General features: G+C 33.3%; 1 protein-coding gene across 4 annotated transcripts; it reads right to left on the minus strand.

The window, feature by feature from the left end:
* Positions 1 to 1,715: 1,715 nt before the first annotated feature.
* LOC134839862 (uncharacterized) lies at positions 1,716 to 17,698 on the minus strand. 4 transcript variants are annotated; one of them, XM_063855488.1, is made up of 5 exons: positions 17,619 to 17,698; positions 6,438 to 6,580; positions 6,051 to 6,189; positions 3,020 to 3,149; positions 1,716 to 2,007 (listed from the first exon to the last, which is right to left on the minus strand). In XM_063855488.1, exons 2-5 carry the CDS (start codon positions 6,547 to 6,549, stop codon positions 1,831 to 1,833), a joined length of 558 nt encoding a protein of 185 aa, XP_063711558.1. In that variant the 5' UTR covers positions 6,550 to 6,580; positions 17,619 to 17,698; the 3' UTR covers positions 1,716 to 1,830. The 4 variants fall into 4 exon arrangements, with proteins under 4 accessions (XP_063711558.1, XP_063711554.1, XP_063711555.1 ...); XM_063855484.1 differs by lacking the exon at positions 17,619 to 17,698 and adding an exon at positions 16,208 to 16,415; XM_063855485.1 differs by lacking the exon at positions 17,619 to 17,698 and adding an exon at positions 15,807 to 15,974.
* Between the last annotated feature and the right edge of the window lie 305 nt (positions 17,699 to 18,003).

Raw genomic sequence — 18,003 nt, forward strand, 5'->3', positions numbered from 1 at the left:
TAATGGGTAAATTAATATCAGAAATGTCAATAATACCAAAGCAGCGAACATTTTATGCATAATTTGCGTAATTTTTTCAAGAATCAAATTAATTAAATCAAAAAACTTCATGAAATTAGTCAATTCATGCATAATTTATTCGTTTTCTTGGTGTTTTTTGACAGTTCTAATAATTGTTTTATCAATTAGCCCGTGTAAACCAATATTTTTCTGTTTTTCTACTCCTGGACCTATTCTGCACTTGGATCATTCTGCTTATTGCTCCGCCTTCATTTTTTCTCTCTAAGCAAAATTAGAGCAGTAAAAATTAAACCTTCATGTATAAATTTTCCTACAGCAAGTGATGTTCATTGACTTTGTACAGTCACTAAATCTGCAAGTACAGAAAAAACCGAATTCAAAAGGTTGACTTCTTTCTAGGTTGAAATCCGATTAGATGAGAACATTCAGGAGCAATTAAATGTTTGAATGAAATTTGCAGCTCGGTAGTTATAAAAAAAGCTTTGTTAAGCTAGAAACTCATGGTCAATTAATAATTTCTCTGATTTATATGTGCACACTGAACTATTGTTCCGACTTTTGTAACAAAATTAACGGATTATTTGTGCTCGGGGTGGGTTTTTCTTTCTTCAGACAAATTTCGACTTTTAAACTAGCTATTTTTGACGTTTTTTAAAATCATTCAAAGTGTATTGTTGTCTTGGCCTTAAATTTGGAAAGATATCTTACCTGTGATCTTTTTTCGGAAAGTTATAGGGGTTTAAAAACTGTCATTTTGGCCAATTTGGGACAATTAACGCGCGATATATTTTGCGCTATTGACGCGTAAGCGGAGATTTATTCCGTCAATTAAATTATTCCAAATTGATTGAAGGAAGCTTTTTTGCCATAATTGATAATTTACTAGGAGTGAAATCTATCACTTTGTATTTTGTATTGGGTGTGGTGGGGATGGTTTTAAAAAATATATCAAGTTTTAAATTTTGTTTTCATTTTATTTTATTTCATTTATTTTTTTCATGTTTCATTTTTGTGCGTGATTTTGAAAATTGGGGATTAAAACCTGTTAATTGAGACAAATTTCAGATTTTGAGGTTTAAATTGCGATTTAGTCGTTAGAACAATATCCTTAAGTGAAAGACTCAAATTGAGTCCAAAAATTTAGACTCAAATGAATTAACACGTGCTGTTATCTTTCCGATTCTAATTAGGACTGGAAAGATTATATTACTATGCGCCAAATCGACACAGGTTAAACTGGTATATAGGGCAGATTAGTATAGGGTAGATTAGTATAGGGTAGATTAGTATAGGGTAGATTGCTATAGGGTAGATTGGTATGTAGGGTATAATGGCATAGGGTAGAATGGTATAGGGTAGTTTGGAATAGGGTAGATTGTCCTGCCACCATTTATGCTCCATAGATTTTAAAAGGCAGTCGACACATTTAGGGCCTCGCCCTGATAGGAGCAGTCTTGTTGAGTTCGTTTTTGATATGATTAATCTTTTTCGATTTTGATGTCTGCAGCACTTGTGAGACAGACCATGGAATTCCAAATTTTTACTTTGGGTATCGCCTTGATAACCGAATTTTGGGCACCCTTTAACTTGGTCACTTGGAAAGAAGGAACCCTCGGTATAAGCTCAGGGCTAAAATCGCGAACCGATAAAATATTGATGATTTAACATCAAATTAAAATAATAAACATGTAACTAGTAGTGCGATTTATTTTGAAACTTAACTGAGAAAAAATTACAATCAAACTTAATCTTATCTCAAAGTAGCGAAAGCAAATCATTGGAGATTGAGAGTTCAAGGACGTTTGGGTGTCACATTTTCCGTACTTGTCGTTTGGGGCTGGCAGATTTACTCTTCTTCAGACTGAGGTGGGGAGGGTGGAGGGAGGAGGGGTTGAAGCAGTCCGGCAACATCCGGCTGAAGTGCAGCGGGACTACTAGCACCGGCTGCTCCGCGTTTTTCAACACGTACTCTTGCACTTTAGAGACCTGGACAGGAGAAAGGTTGCTTAAAACGCTTATTGGTTTGAACAATAGTGTCTCATATAAAACATTTAGGATTACTGAATTGCACATCATAGAACAGAACATCATCTTACATGCTAAACCTCGTGTTTTATGAAAATTAAGACGACAACAATCACTTATGTTTATAACAGCTCGTACTTTGCAAAAAGCAGGGAAAAGTTCATCGTTGTCTTGGAAATGTTGTATCGTAGAAATTCTAGATTGTTCCATCTGTCAATTTTGTCAGTTTTAAAAAAAATCAAATACATGAATTATGTTTCCGTTCAAATTTTTTGGAAATATAATTGATATGTTTTTTTTTTAAATCTTTTTACTTCTAATTTTCTTCTCTGTTTTAATAAACAGTATGAAACTTTCCACCTGAACCGCCGAGATGGTGCTTTTTGAGTGGAATTCCGATCCTCGCTGTCTGAGTTCTTTTTTATGACTGAGGCTCTTGTAGATCTAACGAATAATTAGTTGGATAAATGTGTTTTCATTGGCTTCAAATCATGAATTGATTCATTATCATGCCCATTTTAAATTAAACTGAATTGATTTTTTTTCGTGGACATTGATTACGATACCTATTTATTCCGAAAAAAAAACTTTTCAGCAAGGTGAACTGAAATTTGTTCTTACTCCGAATTAGTTCTCATTTAAAGATTGATAATCTAATCAAGGGAAACAAATAACTATGAATCAGACGCAAAATTAGGGTTCTATCAATATGGTGTGATATTTTTCCAAGTTTCCAGACAACGAAATTCTATTCTGAAGCTCAGTTTATATTTGAAGCCTCCAAGAATGTTAAGTAGAAATTTTGTGATTTTTTCTAAGACATGTCAGTTTTAGTTTCGATTTTTTCATGTTTTGAAACAAACAGCTCTGATTTTCTGCGCATACATCTAGTCTAGCTACACGTTCGTTCAACGATATAACTCAAACACTAATTTGTAGTGAGGGGGGAGGGATGTTGTGAAAATGGGCTGACTTTGAGTGGTTTGTGGTGCAGTGCCACTCCATGGCAGGGCACTAGGATGCACTCTACTTGGTGGTTGGAAGAGTAGCTGCAGATGAACTTGCCCGGCTCGCTCTCACTAGTCGCGAACACCACGTGGATCCTAAACAAAAAATGGAAAAAGGAGGGGAAAAACAGAACTTAGCTTAATTAATTTACTAAGTTAGCGATAACAAAACATAATTGATCTTAGTTAATCATCAGCCAATTACAAGAAACAAAATTATGCTTAACTAATTATCCAGAAAAATTACAACAAAAGATAAGATTGAGCGTAAATGGTTAATCAAAAAATTAGAGAGAAGGTGTCTCTATTTATTTCCGTCCCTTTGCAAAAGGGGTCAGATGTGTTACTAGGTACAAAATTCGCAGTGGCTTAACCATTGAATTGTTTTTATTAAAAGGGTGGTACTTCGTTACTAGGTATCAAAAGGGGGAAATAGTTAATGAGATCCGAGAAAACAAATCCGAGATTGACCAAATAGTTCATAAAAACAAAATTAAGAGTAACGTATCAGCTGAAAAAGTAACAAAAAATTGAGCTTTACTAGTTAACCAAAAAATAACAAAAAAAAACAAAATTGAGGTTAATTAGTTCTTTAAAAAAATATCAAAAAACTGGGCTGAACGAACTAAGCAAAAAAGTCAGAAAACAAAGCTGAGCTGAACTAATTAGTCTAAAAATAAACAAAAAATAGAATTGAGCCTTACTAGTTAACCAAAAAAGAGGAAAAAAAACAAAATATGAGCTGAAGTAATAAGCAATTAAATTATAAAATCTCGAATCAAACTAGTTAATCAAACAAGTAAGAACCAAAACTGAGCTGAACTAATTAATCACATGAGTAGTTATAAAGATACAGCTGATCTAACTAACCAACTAAAATAATTCCAAAAAAAAAAGAAAATTGAGCTCGACTAGATAGCAAAAATGAGTAACAAAAACAAATTGAGCTTATCAAGTTCAACAAAAAGAAACAAATTCAAAAAAAGATCAACAAAAATAAATTGATTACGACAAAGAGTATCGACATTGCATTTGAACACCAGCGGATTTAGAGGTGGGGACGCCCTGTATCCTCAGGGATTTAACCCCCTGCCGACCCAAAGGGTCCCCTTTGTACTATTCTTGAGATATCCATTTTTCTCTGACTGACCCTAAAATGTATCTGAGGGCGCATTTGGCGCCAAATTTTACTAACTTTGAGGGAGGGGGGAGCGCGCCGAGAAAGCGCGATTTTTTGGTCAAAATTTTCCAAAAAGTGCCTAAAAACGCCTCGTCTGGTTTTTTTTTCAAAAATTTGCCTGCGGCGCAGATAATTTGCTCAAAATGGGGTCTTTATAGTGATTTGGGAGAGCAACAACAAAGGTCGACAAAACTTTCAAATTTTCAATTTTTTTTAAAATTCGCACCCTCCTCGACAAAATCCTAGATCCGCCCCCTGTATGGGAACTTAATGTTGAAACAAAGTTCCTGATGGAGTGACTTCTGAAATTTGACTTGGATTTTTGATTGTTTGTATCAAAAACGACCGTAAACAAAACTGAATCTGGCTGGCGTGGAGGGCCCAAATGTTGGAGGTTTATATTCAGTTATTTTCAGCCTATCGGAATTGAGTCTACAGAATTTTTAAAAACTTTTCAAAAATCTCAAGATAAAACTTTCAAAAATCTCAATCAAAATAAATACTTCAAGGCCATTAAAAGTAATTTTGTTCAATTAAACACTAAGATGTCGCATTTAAAATAAATTAAATTTTTAAAAGTTCAGTTATTAAAACTTGAAGGTAAAATTTCAGAGTCACAATTTGCATGACCATGTTTTTGTATTTGAATTGCTCTGATAGAATAAATTTATTTTCCATTTTTTTTCAAAAAGATGGACTAAAATTTTGCTTTCGTTTTTAATTCAAAATAATTGTTTTTTAGAAAATTGACGCTCGTTTTTCAAATTAGGCAGTCTGAAAAATTTTAGCGCCAATTTGTCTTTTTCTAAGATACTTTGTGATGATCGTTTTTAAATGTCAAAGGTTCATTGTGCTCTCTTGTGGTTGAAACTGCTACACAAAAGCTGAAGGCGGATTTGAATATTCTGAGATCACTACTGATACATACAATTATGCTCTACTTGAATCTCAAAAACTGAATTAGTGCATAACTTTATGTATCAGGAGTGATCTCAGAAATTTTAAGACCGCCTTTAGCTTTTTTGTATGAGTTTCAACCACAAGAGAGCATAAAGATAACGATTCTTTGACATTTAAAAACGATAATGCCAAAATACTTGAGAAAAAGACAAAATGGCGCTAAAATTTTTCAGACTGCCTAATTTAAAAAACGAGCGTCAGTTTTCTAAAAACCAACTATTTTGAATTAAAAACGAAAGCGAAAAGCGAAAAGTTTAGTCTATCTTTTAGAAAAAAAAAATCAAATCTTCAAATTCAGGAGAAAAAGAATTGTGTTATTATGAAATCCAGACGAAATCATATCAAAAACACCAAATAAAGAAATTGACAATGTAGCTCATTGCTGAGAAAAATGCACAGAAAAATGCGACCACTCAGGTTTAAAAAATTGTTTCAGAAACAAATTTTTTTAAAATTCTCAAAAACCCAAATAGTTTTAAAAAAGTCAACTTTTTAACTCATCTTCAGGTTGTTTTGTAAATAAAATGCAATTGAGCTAGATAAGTAATTGCATGGATGAGATGAATGTATATTTAGAAGCAGGAAACATGAATTTCGAATTAAATTGGGTGTCATTAAGTTCAGTATTATCAAGTTGGTAGAAAAATCGAAAAATTTAGACCATTTTTCTCAACAAGGAGAAGTTATTTATAAAATTTTGATACCGAATCTGCACAACGGCTGAAAGGGATTCAGTAACATACCAACTTGACCGAAATTTGCGAGATTTCTTTGAGTCAATCAAAATCCTTCGGAAACACGCACCCTACGCCTTGGTTCTTTCTTACTTACAGAACAAGTAATCGGAAGGATCATACCTGTACTCTTCAATGTGGTGTTCTTTGGCCCAATCTGAAACTATCTTCTTGAAGGCATCTTTGATTCCATAGCCTCCCGAAAACCCATATGTCTCATCTAGCAGCTTCGACATATTCTGACCCCCCGAACTTCCGTGAACTATTAAGCGCACCTTTTCTAGCCCCCACCCCCTGATCGCCCTTTCGCAGATAATTTTAGATAGGAAATTATGCGGGAAGATCTTCTTTGAGTACCATTTTGGAAAAAAGTGTTTGATCTTAAGCTGAAGAAAAAACTTTATTGGAAGAAAAAAACCAACTCTATCAAAATGAGCTAGAAAATTTTTATAGAATCCTTTTAGTTACAAAAAGTGTCAACATTGGAATTGGCGGAACTAGAAAAGATGCCTATTATTGTGATGTCATCTTGTGGTTTGTAGAAGAAATGAGCGTAGTAGTTTAGAGCATGCTGCGACTCAGTGGTCCCGTCAATCGCAATAAGGATATTCCGAAATGACATATTACTCTTTTGTAAATTCGACAACTCGCAACTAAAAGAGAAAATATAAATTATGCTCATGCGCATTAGCTGAACTCTTCAACTATACCACTTTGGTACAGGGGCGGATCTAGGATTTTCTCGAGGGGGGGCGGATTTTCAAAAATTTTCCAAAATTTTGACGACCTTTTTATTTTTTTAGGTCGACCAAATTGATTTTTCGAGCTCTCCCAAAGCACTGTTTTGCCCCTACTTTGGCTAAGTTTTCTGCGCCGCAGACAAATTTTTGAAAAAAAAACAGTCAAAAAAGCCGTTTTTGGGCAATTTTTGAAAAATTTTGACAAAAAAATCGCGTTTTTTTGGCGCGCGCTCCCCCTCAAAGTTAGTATATATTGGCGCCAAAGGCGCCTTTAGAAAAATTTTAGGGTCGGTCGGCCAAAAATGGATTTCTGAAAAAGTATCAAAGGGGGGACCCTTTGGGTCGGCAGGGGGTCGAATCCCTGAGGGGGGGGGGGCGTCCGTAGCCCCCGCCCCCCCCCCTAAATCCGCCCCTGCTTTGGTACCTAGTAACGAATTTCAACCCCTCCCATGAACTCACATGTGAACTCCCATATGTGAATTCTGAACCCTGAAAAGAATGTACCCCTTTTGCAAAAGAGGAATGGTTAAAGAGATTTCACAGTAACAATTAAAAGATACTTGCTCATACATTGAATGGTTCGAATAGTTTCGGCCCCTGCCCCTCGCGAAAGTCCTAGATCGATCCTGGGTTTGATTCAAAACGTTTCGTGGAATTTCGAGACACAAAAAGTAGTATATAAAAATATATTGTCCTTTTCACTGCAGATTTTTTGTTTTAAATTTTTCAATACTCTGACGGGGGAATCCTAGAGTGTTTTAAAGACTTATGTTGCAAGTTGTCTGCGAGTTGTCGCGTTAATAACAAATGTTTTTTTCTGAGGTAGAAGCTGAAAGCTGAAAAAAGTAATTAAGTCATAAATCATTAAATGATTAATTGGCTCATGCTTCCGAAATGAAAAGAGCAATACATCTTTTCTTTTTTATAGCAAACAGTTCTGCAATTAGATGATGAAAGATGGAGAATTTCCATCGGAAGCTAGGTGAAATTGTATCTCAAGAATGCAAAAAATGCAAATACTGAATTAGCTGGTTGCTCAGCACAAATTACACAAACTTTTCCAACCAAAATCAAGTAGAAATATTTTTTAAGAAAAAACCAATTTTTATTCAATATTTTCGATTGTTTTTTTTTCCGGGTAAATTAAAAAAATAAAAGGAAAGAAAAAAGCTGAAACAAACCTAAAAGGTAGTAAAACTGAAATGCCGGATTTCTTGCTCTTGTACAAATCATTTAGTCCGAAAATGGAGAAACTGACTACCCGTTTTTTGCGACAATCAGACGAGTTTTCGGGAGAACAAATAATCTCTAAATACACAAATAGCTATTTTCCATCCCAAAAAAGTTTTTGAAAACAAATACTCGTCGGTAAATTTTTTTGTAATTTAAGTTCTCAATCAAACCAAATATTTCAACATTTCAACAATATTCTTCCTATTAAACATATTTATTGTTGCTATCAAAAACATGCACGCATTTTGTTGGAAAGGACGGTAAAAATTTTCTCTGAGTTTCCTACTTTTTGCCGAATTTTTGCCAAAAGTTTGCTTAAGTTCATAGGTGAGAAAGAATTGGTATGTTTGATACAAGCAGAATCGTTTTGCTACGTATTTAAGTCGTAGCAAGCAACATATTTAGTAAATTCTGTTTTTTTTTTCAAAAATTTTATGAAAAAATAGCCAATTTTTAAATTAGAAGATGAACATATTCAAAATTTCTTCAAAACAGCAAACATGACAATTTTTTTGATTCTGATGTCATTTAAAATCCTTTCATTGTAAAAATGTAAATTTTTTGACTGTTTTTCGGAATGGGTTTAAATGAATGAAGGTTAACTTAATCCGTTGTTTTCAACCGAAACTGGAATTGATTCATGCAAAAATGTGTTTTCTATTCAAAATAGGCCGGTTTGGCGTCGCAAGGATAATCATCCCTCCTTCAAGCTCCGATCAGCGTCACTTAAACCGTGATAAGGAAAAGAGCTTACACGAATAAGCGCTGAATCAGCTCCGAAATTGCCAAAAAACTCAGAAATTGCTTTTACTTTTCTTTGAATGAGCGCCGTAAATTTTATTTCTGAAGTAGCGCTGAATCATTCCTGAAACATGAATGAACTCCAAAAGTAGCGATATTCAATTACTGAATCAGTTCAGCAATTAAATATGAGCTGATTCAATTTTTTGAACGCGTCAGACACTCACCCTGAAAATTTTATGATTGAGTTGTGCAACTTGAACATCTTCGGAACTTGAATATCAACTTGAATATCAACAAATCATCGCTGTTTCACGATCAGCGTCACTCCATCAATGCTCAAAAACAATTCAGTAGTGATTCCTGGTGTAATCTGGAATCAGGGATGATTAGCCCGACTAAGCGAACTGAGAAAAATGTATTTGTATAAAAAATTCAAAACTATAAAAAAATGTTCGATGGAAAAAAAACCAAGAAAACCCGGTAATAAACTTTTTTCTGCCTTATTTTCTTTTTTTTGGATTTGATTAATGAACGGATTCTACAATAAATTTCTACCAAAATTTGTCTAGATAACTATTCGGATGAGATCTTTTACAATCATTCCTTTTGAAAGAATAAAAAACGCCCGAACAACAGTCAGGAAGCGGTTACCTTGTATGCGTTCACACTGAGTCTTTTTTTTGACAATTATGATGTTTTTATTCTTCAAGCAGACATCTATTTAGATGTGTTTTGAGTGAAAAAAAAAACGGAATTTGGTTCCTCACTTTAATTAACTTCCAGCAAGTCGAAAAAAAGATTCGATATTTAGGTTTCGAATGATTCAAAAAGTTGAATGCTTGAAACTTGGTTTTTATTTTAAGCGTCAGTTTTTTTAATACTGGCTGAAGCTTTGTAAAAGGAAAGAATGAGTGTTTCGATGGTATGATATTTATTGCGAGAGGCCATTTTAAGGAGCTGTAGATTGTTTTGTTAGGAAGCTGATAGCAAAAAAAAACACTACAGGAAAAAACCGGTTTTCAGTAAAATTCCAAAATCGGAAAACGTTTGCTTTATAAAATTCCAATCATCTTAAAAATTAGGAAAAAACGTGGGATGACCAAACGATACCCCGGGATGACCAAACATGCTAATGATACAAAGTCCTTGCTTGAAATAAAGCTAATCTTGCTAATTTCATGCAATTCCATATATAGAGCAAGTTTTATGAAAAGTCTATGGCTAGTACTTTTTAATATATGGGTAATTAGAACTGGCCTTACCCCATAAATTTTACGAAAAAAATTTTTTTTCTCAATAAGTTTGGATAGTGTCGTAACCGAAAAAAATGACTAAGATCTGAATTACACAAGGCTTGAGACACAGGCACCAGACATAGGCACCAGAATTAGCTGTCTTGAATGTGTCCAAAACGACCTGAATATACACGTGAACGTCTCACTCAAAAATAATACAGTTGTTTTTATGTTTTTATTACATATGGATACTTATAACTGGCCTTAAACTAACTTTCATACTATACATTTTTTTTAAAATCCGAACCTGCATGCATTTTGTTGGAATGCAACGTTAAAAAAATTTCTCTGAGATTCCTAGTTTGCCGAGTATTGGCTAAAATTTATAGGTGAGACTGAATTGGTAATTAAATATAAAATGAACATTGCCTCTCTTAAATAGCTAATATAACATAATTTTCTTCTGATGTCAATTAAAATCATTTCAGTTTAAAAGTGAGAAATTTTTTTGACTGAAATTGAGAATGTGTTTATATGGGTGAAGACTAGTTGAATCTGTTATTTTCAATCGAAACAGGAATTGATTCATGCAAAAAATGTGTTTTCTATTCAAAATAATCCGGTTTGGCGTCGCAGGGATAATCATCCCTGCTTCAATTTCTGATCAGCGTAATTTAAACCATGATAAGGAATGAAGCTTATATGAACTAGCGCTGTATCAGCTCCGAAATTGCGAATAAATTCTAAAATTGCCTTAAACTTTCTCTGAATGAGCGCTGTTAAATTTATTTCTGAAGTAGCGCCGAATCATTCCTGAAACATCGATGAACTCCAGAAGAGCGATAATTAATCACTGAAGCAGCGCTGATTTCCTGAACGACTTAGACACCCTGAATATTCTTTGATTCATTTATGCAATTTATATTAAACAAATCATCCTTGTTTCAGGATCATCGTCATTTCATCAATGACTAGAACCAGTTTAGTAGTGGCTCATGGTGTAAGGTCGAATCAGGGATGATCAGCCCGTCTAGGTTAACATGTTCGATTAAAAGATACAAGAAACCCATTTGAAAACAATTGTTGGTCATATTATCTACTTTAAGATTTGATTATTGAACTAATTCTAAAATACGCTTCAACCAAAACTGTCAAGATAACTTTTCGATTGATATCATTTACAATCATTCCAAATAAAATTATGAAACATGCCCAATCAATTGAGAAAGCGGTTGTCTTGTATGCGCTTTCATTGAGTCTTTTTTCTCACAATTTTTTATGTTCAAACAAACATCTATTTTGATGTAATTTGAGTTTTAAAAAAAGGATTTTCTCCGTACATTATTAAACTTGAAAAAAAATATTCCATGCTCAACTTTCAGATGATGCAAAAATATGAATGCATGAAACGTTTTTCTATCTTGAGCCCCATTTTTTTTACTAACTGCTTTAAATGGTACAAAAAGAATGAATGATTGCTTCGATGATTTGATCTTTACCGCGAGAGGCGATTTTTAATGTTTTGTGGATGGCTTTGTTGAGAAATATCATAGCAGAAAAATGTTTTTCTAGTTTTTTTTGGGACCAACCAAAATTTCAGTAACACCAAAAATTCTAAATTTTTGCATTATAAAATTCCATGCATTTTTGAAATTTTTAAAAAAAAAAACTTAATTATATGCTCCATGATGACCAAACTCATGTATCGAAAACTGCTAATCTTGCTAATTTTTATGTAGTTATAACTAGCTTTATACCATACACTTTCACGAAAAATTTCTTTTGGTTATTTTCCCTAACAGAACAAAAGTGACTAAGATCTTAGTTACTCAAAGCTTGAGACATAGGCACCAAAGAATTAGCGGTCTTGAATGTATAACGTGTTGAAAATGACCTGAATATACACGTAAACGTCTGACTCAAAAAATGTTGAAGAAGTTAAGCTTTCAAGTTTCTGGCTATTTCAAACCTTGAAGTTTCAGAGAAGCTAATTTCGTCAAATTGAAACCTTAATTTATCATTAATTGCTCGAAGCATTGAAAAATAAGCAAACAAAACAGATAGATTTTAAGCGTTTTGAAAACAATTGCAGAAAAAGAGAAAAATTATGCATCTTTTGTGTATCGAGCATTACATTATGCACAAAAAAAATTTGTTTGAATACAAAAAACTGTTTTGCGCTTAAACAAAATACATTTTTTGTTCCGGCAAAATAAAAACTACTCGCCAGGTGTTACCATCAAAAAATGACAGTCAAATAATAACTATTAATGGAAATTGTATGATTTCCGTTTTCTTCGCCAAACAAATTCCATTCTTTTATGGTGATACAATTACTTTTTCTAAAAAAGCCAATCGTTTCTTAAGAGTTTGAAAAAAAATGTTCAAAAGCTTGTATGATTAGCCTTTTTTATAAAAATTATTCTCTGTAATTGTATGATTCTCAATTCTTGTCAACACGAGAAGACAAAACGGGGATGTTCCATTTTTTCATTTGAGCTGCAGGTTCCCATTTCAGCTTAGAAATCCTTGTGTAATAATTAAAATGGTACCGTTGTTACTGGGTTTGATAAAATGTCAGCTGTTTTCAATTTCATATAGTGTAAGATAAAAAAGGAACGAAAAATATCGACATTGAAATATTTTGATTTTTGAAAATTGTTTTGACAATAGTTTTCATGAGACGGTAAAAACTGATATTTTCTTTCAATGGTGAGAGCTATCAGAGAATGGCTACCAAAATGAGCTAGACTTTTTTTTAAAAATCTGGCAGCTCTCAATTATTTTATAAGTTTTTTTTCTAAAAGCAAATATGGTTTTATTGTGTATCATTCTTCATTTTATATCAGAAAAAAATTTTCAGGCAAGGGCAGTAAAAAGTGTTGATATACTTTCAATTTCTTATTGTCAATGAATGGAAGAAAGTGAAGGCCAATATGAATGCTGATGAGCCATAGTAGAAAATTTAGATAACTTGCGATAAACTGCCGAAAAAATATATTTGTAAAAAATCTTTTAAGTTTTTTTCGGCTTTCATGATCTTTCATAAGAGCAACCGCAAAGAATCAGTTTTGGAGTTTTTTCTTCATTTATTTCAGATCACCGAAAACATTTTGTTTTATGGCTTTAAAATCTAAGGATGAAGATCATACATAATCAGAGTTAGATCAAATGAATTTATTTATTCAGCATTCCGATCGTTTCAATTTTCTAGAAAAAAGAATTGTTTCTTTTCAACAATGAAAACGACAAAAAAACAGCTGCAAAATTTATGCCTTTAAAATTTTCCGAAGGCGTTTTTTTTTAAATGGGGAAGCGTACGTTTCACGCTTAAAATAACTTTTACATATCAATTGGATGAGAAAAATGCTTCAAACCTGTCAAAAAATATGTTTTTGAAGCTATAAAAAGTCACTTATAAAAACACTGCTAGTATCAATTATGGAAACTGAAAATGAGGAGGATATCCTTAAACTGTTTTGTGATTCAAGTGTTTCATAAATTTTTTAAATTATCGAATAGACTTTTTTCAGAATGAAGGCTATAAAAAAATTAGCCAATGGAAGTGAGTGAAAATTATCTGTATAGCCCAAAAACGGATTGGAATAGAAAAAACAGTTTTCAATATTTCGCTAATAGAAATTCAACACTGCAAAAAAGTTTACGACTAGTATCTCTTTTTGAAAATATTTTTCTCTATTCATTGCGCCTAGAGTTATTATGCATTTTGTGACTCATTAATTTACGCCATCAAAGCTAATTTCTTTGCGATGATACTATAATTTATTTCGTGAAAGAAAAAAAGGGGGGGCACACTTATTGCATAAAAACAATATCTAAAAAAAATTTTTCAGCTCAAATGGCAAATTTTCATATATAACGAACGTTACTCGATCGTTTCACTCGTTCGATCATTTCACTATCTTGTTTCACATAAATCAGACTTTTCTTGACACTGGAAAAAAAAAATTTAAATTTTTTTCATATTCGATTCACGACTGAAAAAGATTCAATATGATATATTACTGAACCCATTCTGATGATTATTTTTAGTACCTTTGTTGCGTGGAAAACAAAAAACAAAAAATGAAAAAAAAACTAAAATCCCGAATACAAAATTCCTCCCCATTTTCAACGGTCGGGACAAAAAGCTTTCATCACTATCTCAAATAGTAAAAAGTCATGGCTCAGTTATAAGTTGCTAAACCGATGATATTTTTCAGTGAAGAACGGCTGGAATAAAATTTTCGGAAAATTTTTGGAAATGTTTCCTCCATTTTTTCACGCCATCGAATTTTTTCAAGAGTTACGCACTAAATAATTCTTGGAAAAATCAATTTCAATGGGTTACAATGGCAAAAATCTTAACTTTATAATTGCTTTTCAAGACCCTTTTGAGCTTGAAAATGGGTAATAGGTGATTTCAATCGATTATTTGCAGTATTGAAAAATCCATAAAAATCCATTATAGTTCATTTTTAGATCTATGAAAAATGATTATTTTTGGTTGATATGAAATGTTTACTCAATTTTTTGCAACTTTCTGTAAAACTAGAAATCCAACAAAGATGTTAATTCCTGTTTAAGCCCCCTACCCTCATTTATTTTAGTTTCTGTGGAGACTGACAATAAAAACCTGATCTAATAGAATCTATTATAACCCATGAAACTCCACTGCTGGCTAGGTGAAAAATATGAAGAAAAAAATAATTGGAACTAGATCAGATAAAATTCGGCAGTTGACAAAAACGTGAGTAAAACAGTTGTACAAATGAACAAGACTGCTCGTATCTCGGCGAAACCCTGTATGTTGTAATTTCCCTCTAAAAATTTTGAATTTCTTTTTGAAAGTTACGTTTTTTTTCGAAGTTTCAACCCAATATGCAAAACCAACGTTAGAGTGATATTATTCTCATTAAATCACGCGTTATTTGGATCAATTAGCTTGCAGCAATTCAACTTGAACGAAATTTTGAAGCCGGTTAAAAAAGCCGCTTACGCTACGACATAAGAAAACTGGTAAAAAAGGGCTTTATTTTGCCTAAATTGCCAGTAGTCTCATAATCTAATCCTCAACAATTCAGCTTCACAGAAGTAGAAAAAAAGTGATCACAGGTGAAACTTGTTTGTTTTGAAGGCTGAAGGCATCTATATTTTGGAGAGTATACTATAAGTTCTGTCAAAATTTGGTATTCGAAAGTCATTTTTAGAAAAAAAACATACTACCCGAGCACAAATATTCCGACGCTTTCTTCAAAAACTAAGACTACAAACTATTAGCGCTTGCTACCGTCAGATTAATTGCGATTTCAGCTGGCAAAGAGATGCATTCAGAGGCGGCACTAGGTTTTTCTCGAGGGGGGAGGGCGTATTTTCAAAAAAAAAACTGTCAATCTTTTTTTTGTAAATCGACCAAATTGGTTTTCTGAGCTCTTCCACATTTAAGACCCTATTTTGACCAATTTTTCTGCGTCGCACGCGAACATTTAAAAAATTTTGACCAAAAACCATCATGCATTCTGAAATGTTTTTGCCTTTGCAGAAATTTATACAATCCAATTTTTCTTAAGTAGCCAATGTATAAAATTTTGGGTTCTTTTCTATTAATGGGCTCTAGTAATGAAATTATCTTTTTTTTTGTGAAAAGAAGCTCTGCGACCAAAATGAGCCCAAATTTTCAGCAAGTACAATTTTAACTGGCAAGATTGGAGTCGGAAAGGCTGTTTCGTGGATAAAATAAATTCAACGTTACGAAAAATGGTCAGTTGCGTAATGTATTGCAGTGTACATTTAAATGGCGAAAATTTAAACTGGAGGCAACAAGATTAGAGGATGTTTTCATTGACAAAATGTAAGGCGAAAGAGAATGCTGGCTATTGCTGATAAATGGATCAAGTTAATCATTTGTTATCGAAAAAAAAACTTACCTCTTTATGATGCAGATGCAACTTTCTTCTCAATTTAAAATTCAAAACAGAAGACATAAAAAGATATTAAATTTTTAAGCTACAACTCAGCGCTAATATTTGACGCCTTTTCCTATTTTTCCAATTTTCACCGTTAGGTAATTACTTCCTCTTCTTGTAAAAAATACACGATAGAAATTTAGTACCTTCAGCGACAAAAATTGAATGCCTGATTATAGAAAAAATAGAGGTCGAATGCCTCAAAATAATACTTTAAACATAACAAGTATCATTCTAAGGCAATCAATTTTAAAAAGTCAACTATGAAAAAAATCTCGCTTAGAGGCTCATTTTGTGTTTATGGGGTTGTTCGAATCAAGCAAAAGCTATTATTTTTTGTCCTGTTGTTATTTTCGACTTACTTGCTTTTCGGTTTATAGGTCTGCTGGCTTGTCGAAGTGACTTCAGGCGGGTTGAAGGAAGGTACCAATTGATTGATTTTAAATGCAGTCAAAGCACTTTTACGTGTCTTATTCAGCAGTGCTTCTTGTCTTGTTTGCTGCGTCGTTTTGCCAATATAAAAATTTTAAAAAAATAACCAGTACAATTTTATTTATGCAGCCGTTTCCCTTCTTCAAGGATTGGGTTAATTTAACTATAATATATCGGACCACTGCTTATTTTCTCTGTTTTTCAATAACTTGGTTTGCCTGAATTACCACCCTAATAAGGAAGTCTGCGTCAATAATCGAGCTGATAAAACCCTGATTTGAAAGATGGACTGAAAATAGCAGCCTATGTTCCGCTAAAATTAGCACAAGATGTCCATAGCTAACAATTATATTTCTTTTTTTGTCTACAAATCGTATTTTTTTTTCAATTTCAAAGCAGCAACTGGTTTTTTTTTTTTTTTCAATTTGGTATTGATGAAAAAACACCGGATATGAAAGAGATGAACAACAGTATTTATTACCTTTGAAACTCAACACAATTGATAATTTTTTAAAAAGAGGGCTAAAAATGAGGTTTTCAGATCTTTGAACAAAAAAATATCTTGGCACCAAAGGAGCCTTCATAAAAATTTGAAGTTGTCAGCCAAAAATGATTGTTGTAAAATTATCTCAAAGAGGGTCCCTTTGGATAGTTTTGCAACCAGAGTTCATACTTCTGAAAGAAACTAACTCTAAATATTCCAAAAAAAAAATTGGTGAGTATAGTCAACTTGAGAATGAAGATAAAAATACTTTTTCATTGCACAATTTTTATTCACTGAGGGCTGGAAATGTTCAAAATGACACTGCGTACCTCGTCAACTAAACCTGTTGGTACAATTTGCATAATATGTAGTACGGATGCACTAAATCTATTTGTTAGGCTTTTTTTATTTTACTACTTTTATCAGAAATTTTTTGCCGCCAAAAAACTACGTTATTTTTTGTAGAATTGTTGATTCTACTGTATTACGTCCCATTGTAGTCTAAGCCTAACATTGATTACAAAAGTGAACTCCGAATTAGCAAGAGTTTAGAAGAATTGGTTGCTCTTCCAGAAAATAAGGGTGGAACCAAATCGGCAAACTACCCCACCCCCAAAACGGAACTAACAAAGAAAACTTTGTTAGGATGATTTGACCTGGGCCTACAAAAAACGGGACCCCTCAGGCCCATGGTCAACGGAAGTGCAAGTAGCCCTATCTGATCTTGGTAACTAGTGGTTTGAACGGGACCAAATTTTAGTATGTAATAGACCTCGTTAAGGGAAGCTTAAGTTTAGAACCCCAGACTAACCCGATACCTACTTCCGGTGATATAAACTTAAAAAAATAGAACCTACCCCTATTTTCCGAAGTCGTTTCTCGGCCCCCACTGAACGCAGGGAGCCAAAAGTTTGGGATATGATTGGTAGTGGCAAGATACATCATGTATTGTAATTTGAACCATTTTCTATTGGATCGGAAGCTAATAGCACTGTGAAAAACAACCCTTTAGACCGGAAATAGCCTATTTCAAAAAATAATGAACGCGAGCAAATTGACTTTATAGCGGCAAAAGATACTAGATACAAACCCCAAAAAAAGATTTTCGCGAACAAAAACCCTTCGATGACTTCTTCCGGTGTTAATGGCCTTTTCCTGTGAAAAGTGATAAAGGACATTAGAAATGACCACCAAAATGTGAGATTGACCCCGAGTGACACCGGTGTGACCTTTAAATGACCT

The sequence above is a fragment of the Symsagittifera roscoffensis genome, chromosome 2, assembly GCF_963678635.1.
Source record: "Symsagittifera roscoffensis chromosome 2, txSymRosc1.1, whole genome shotgun sequence".
NCBI lineage: Eukaryota > Metazoa > Xenacoelomorpha > Acoela > Convolutidae > Symsagittifera > Symsagittifera roscoffensis.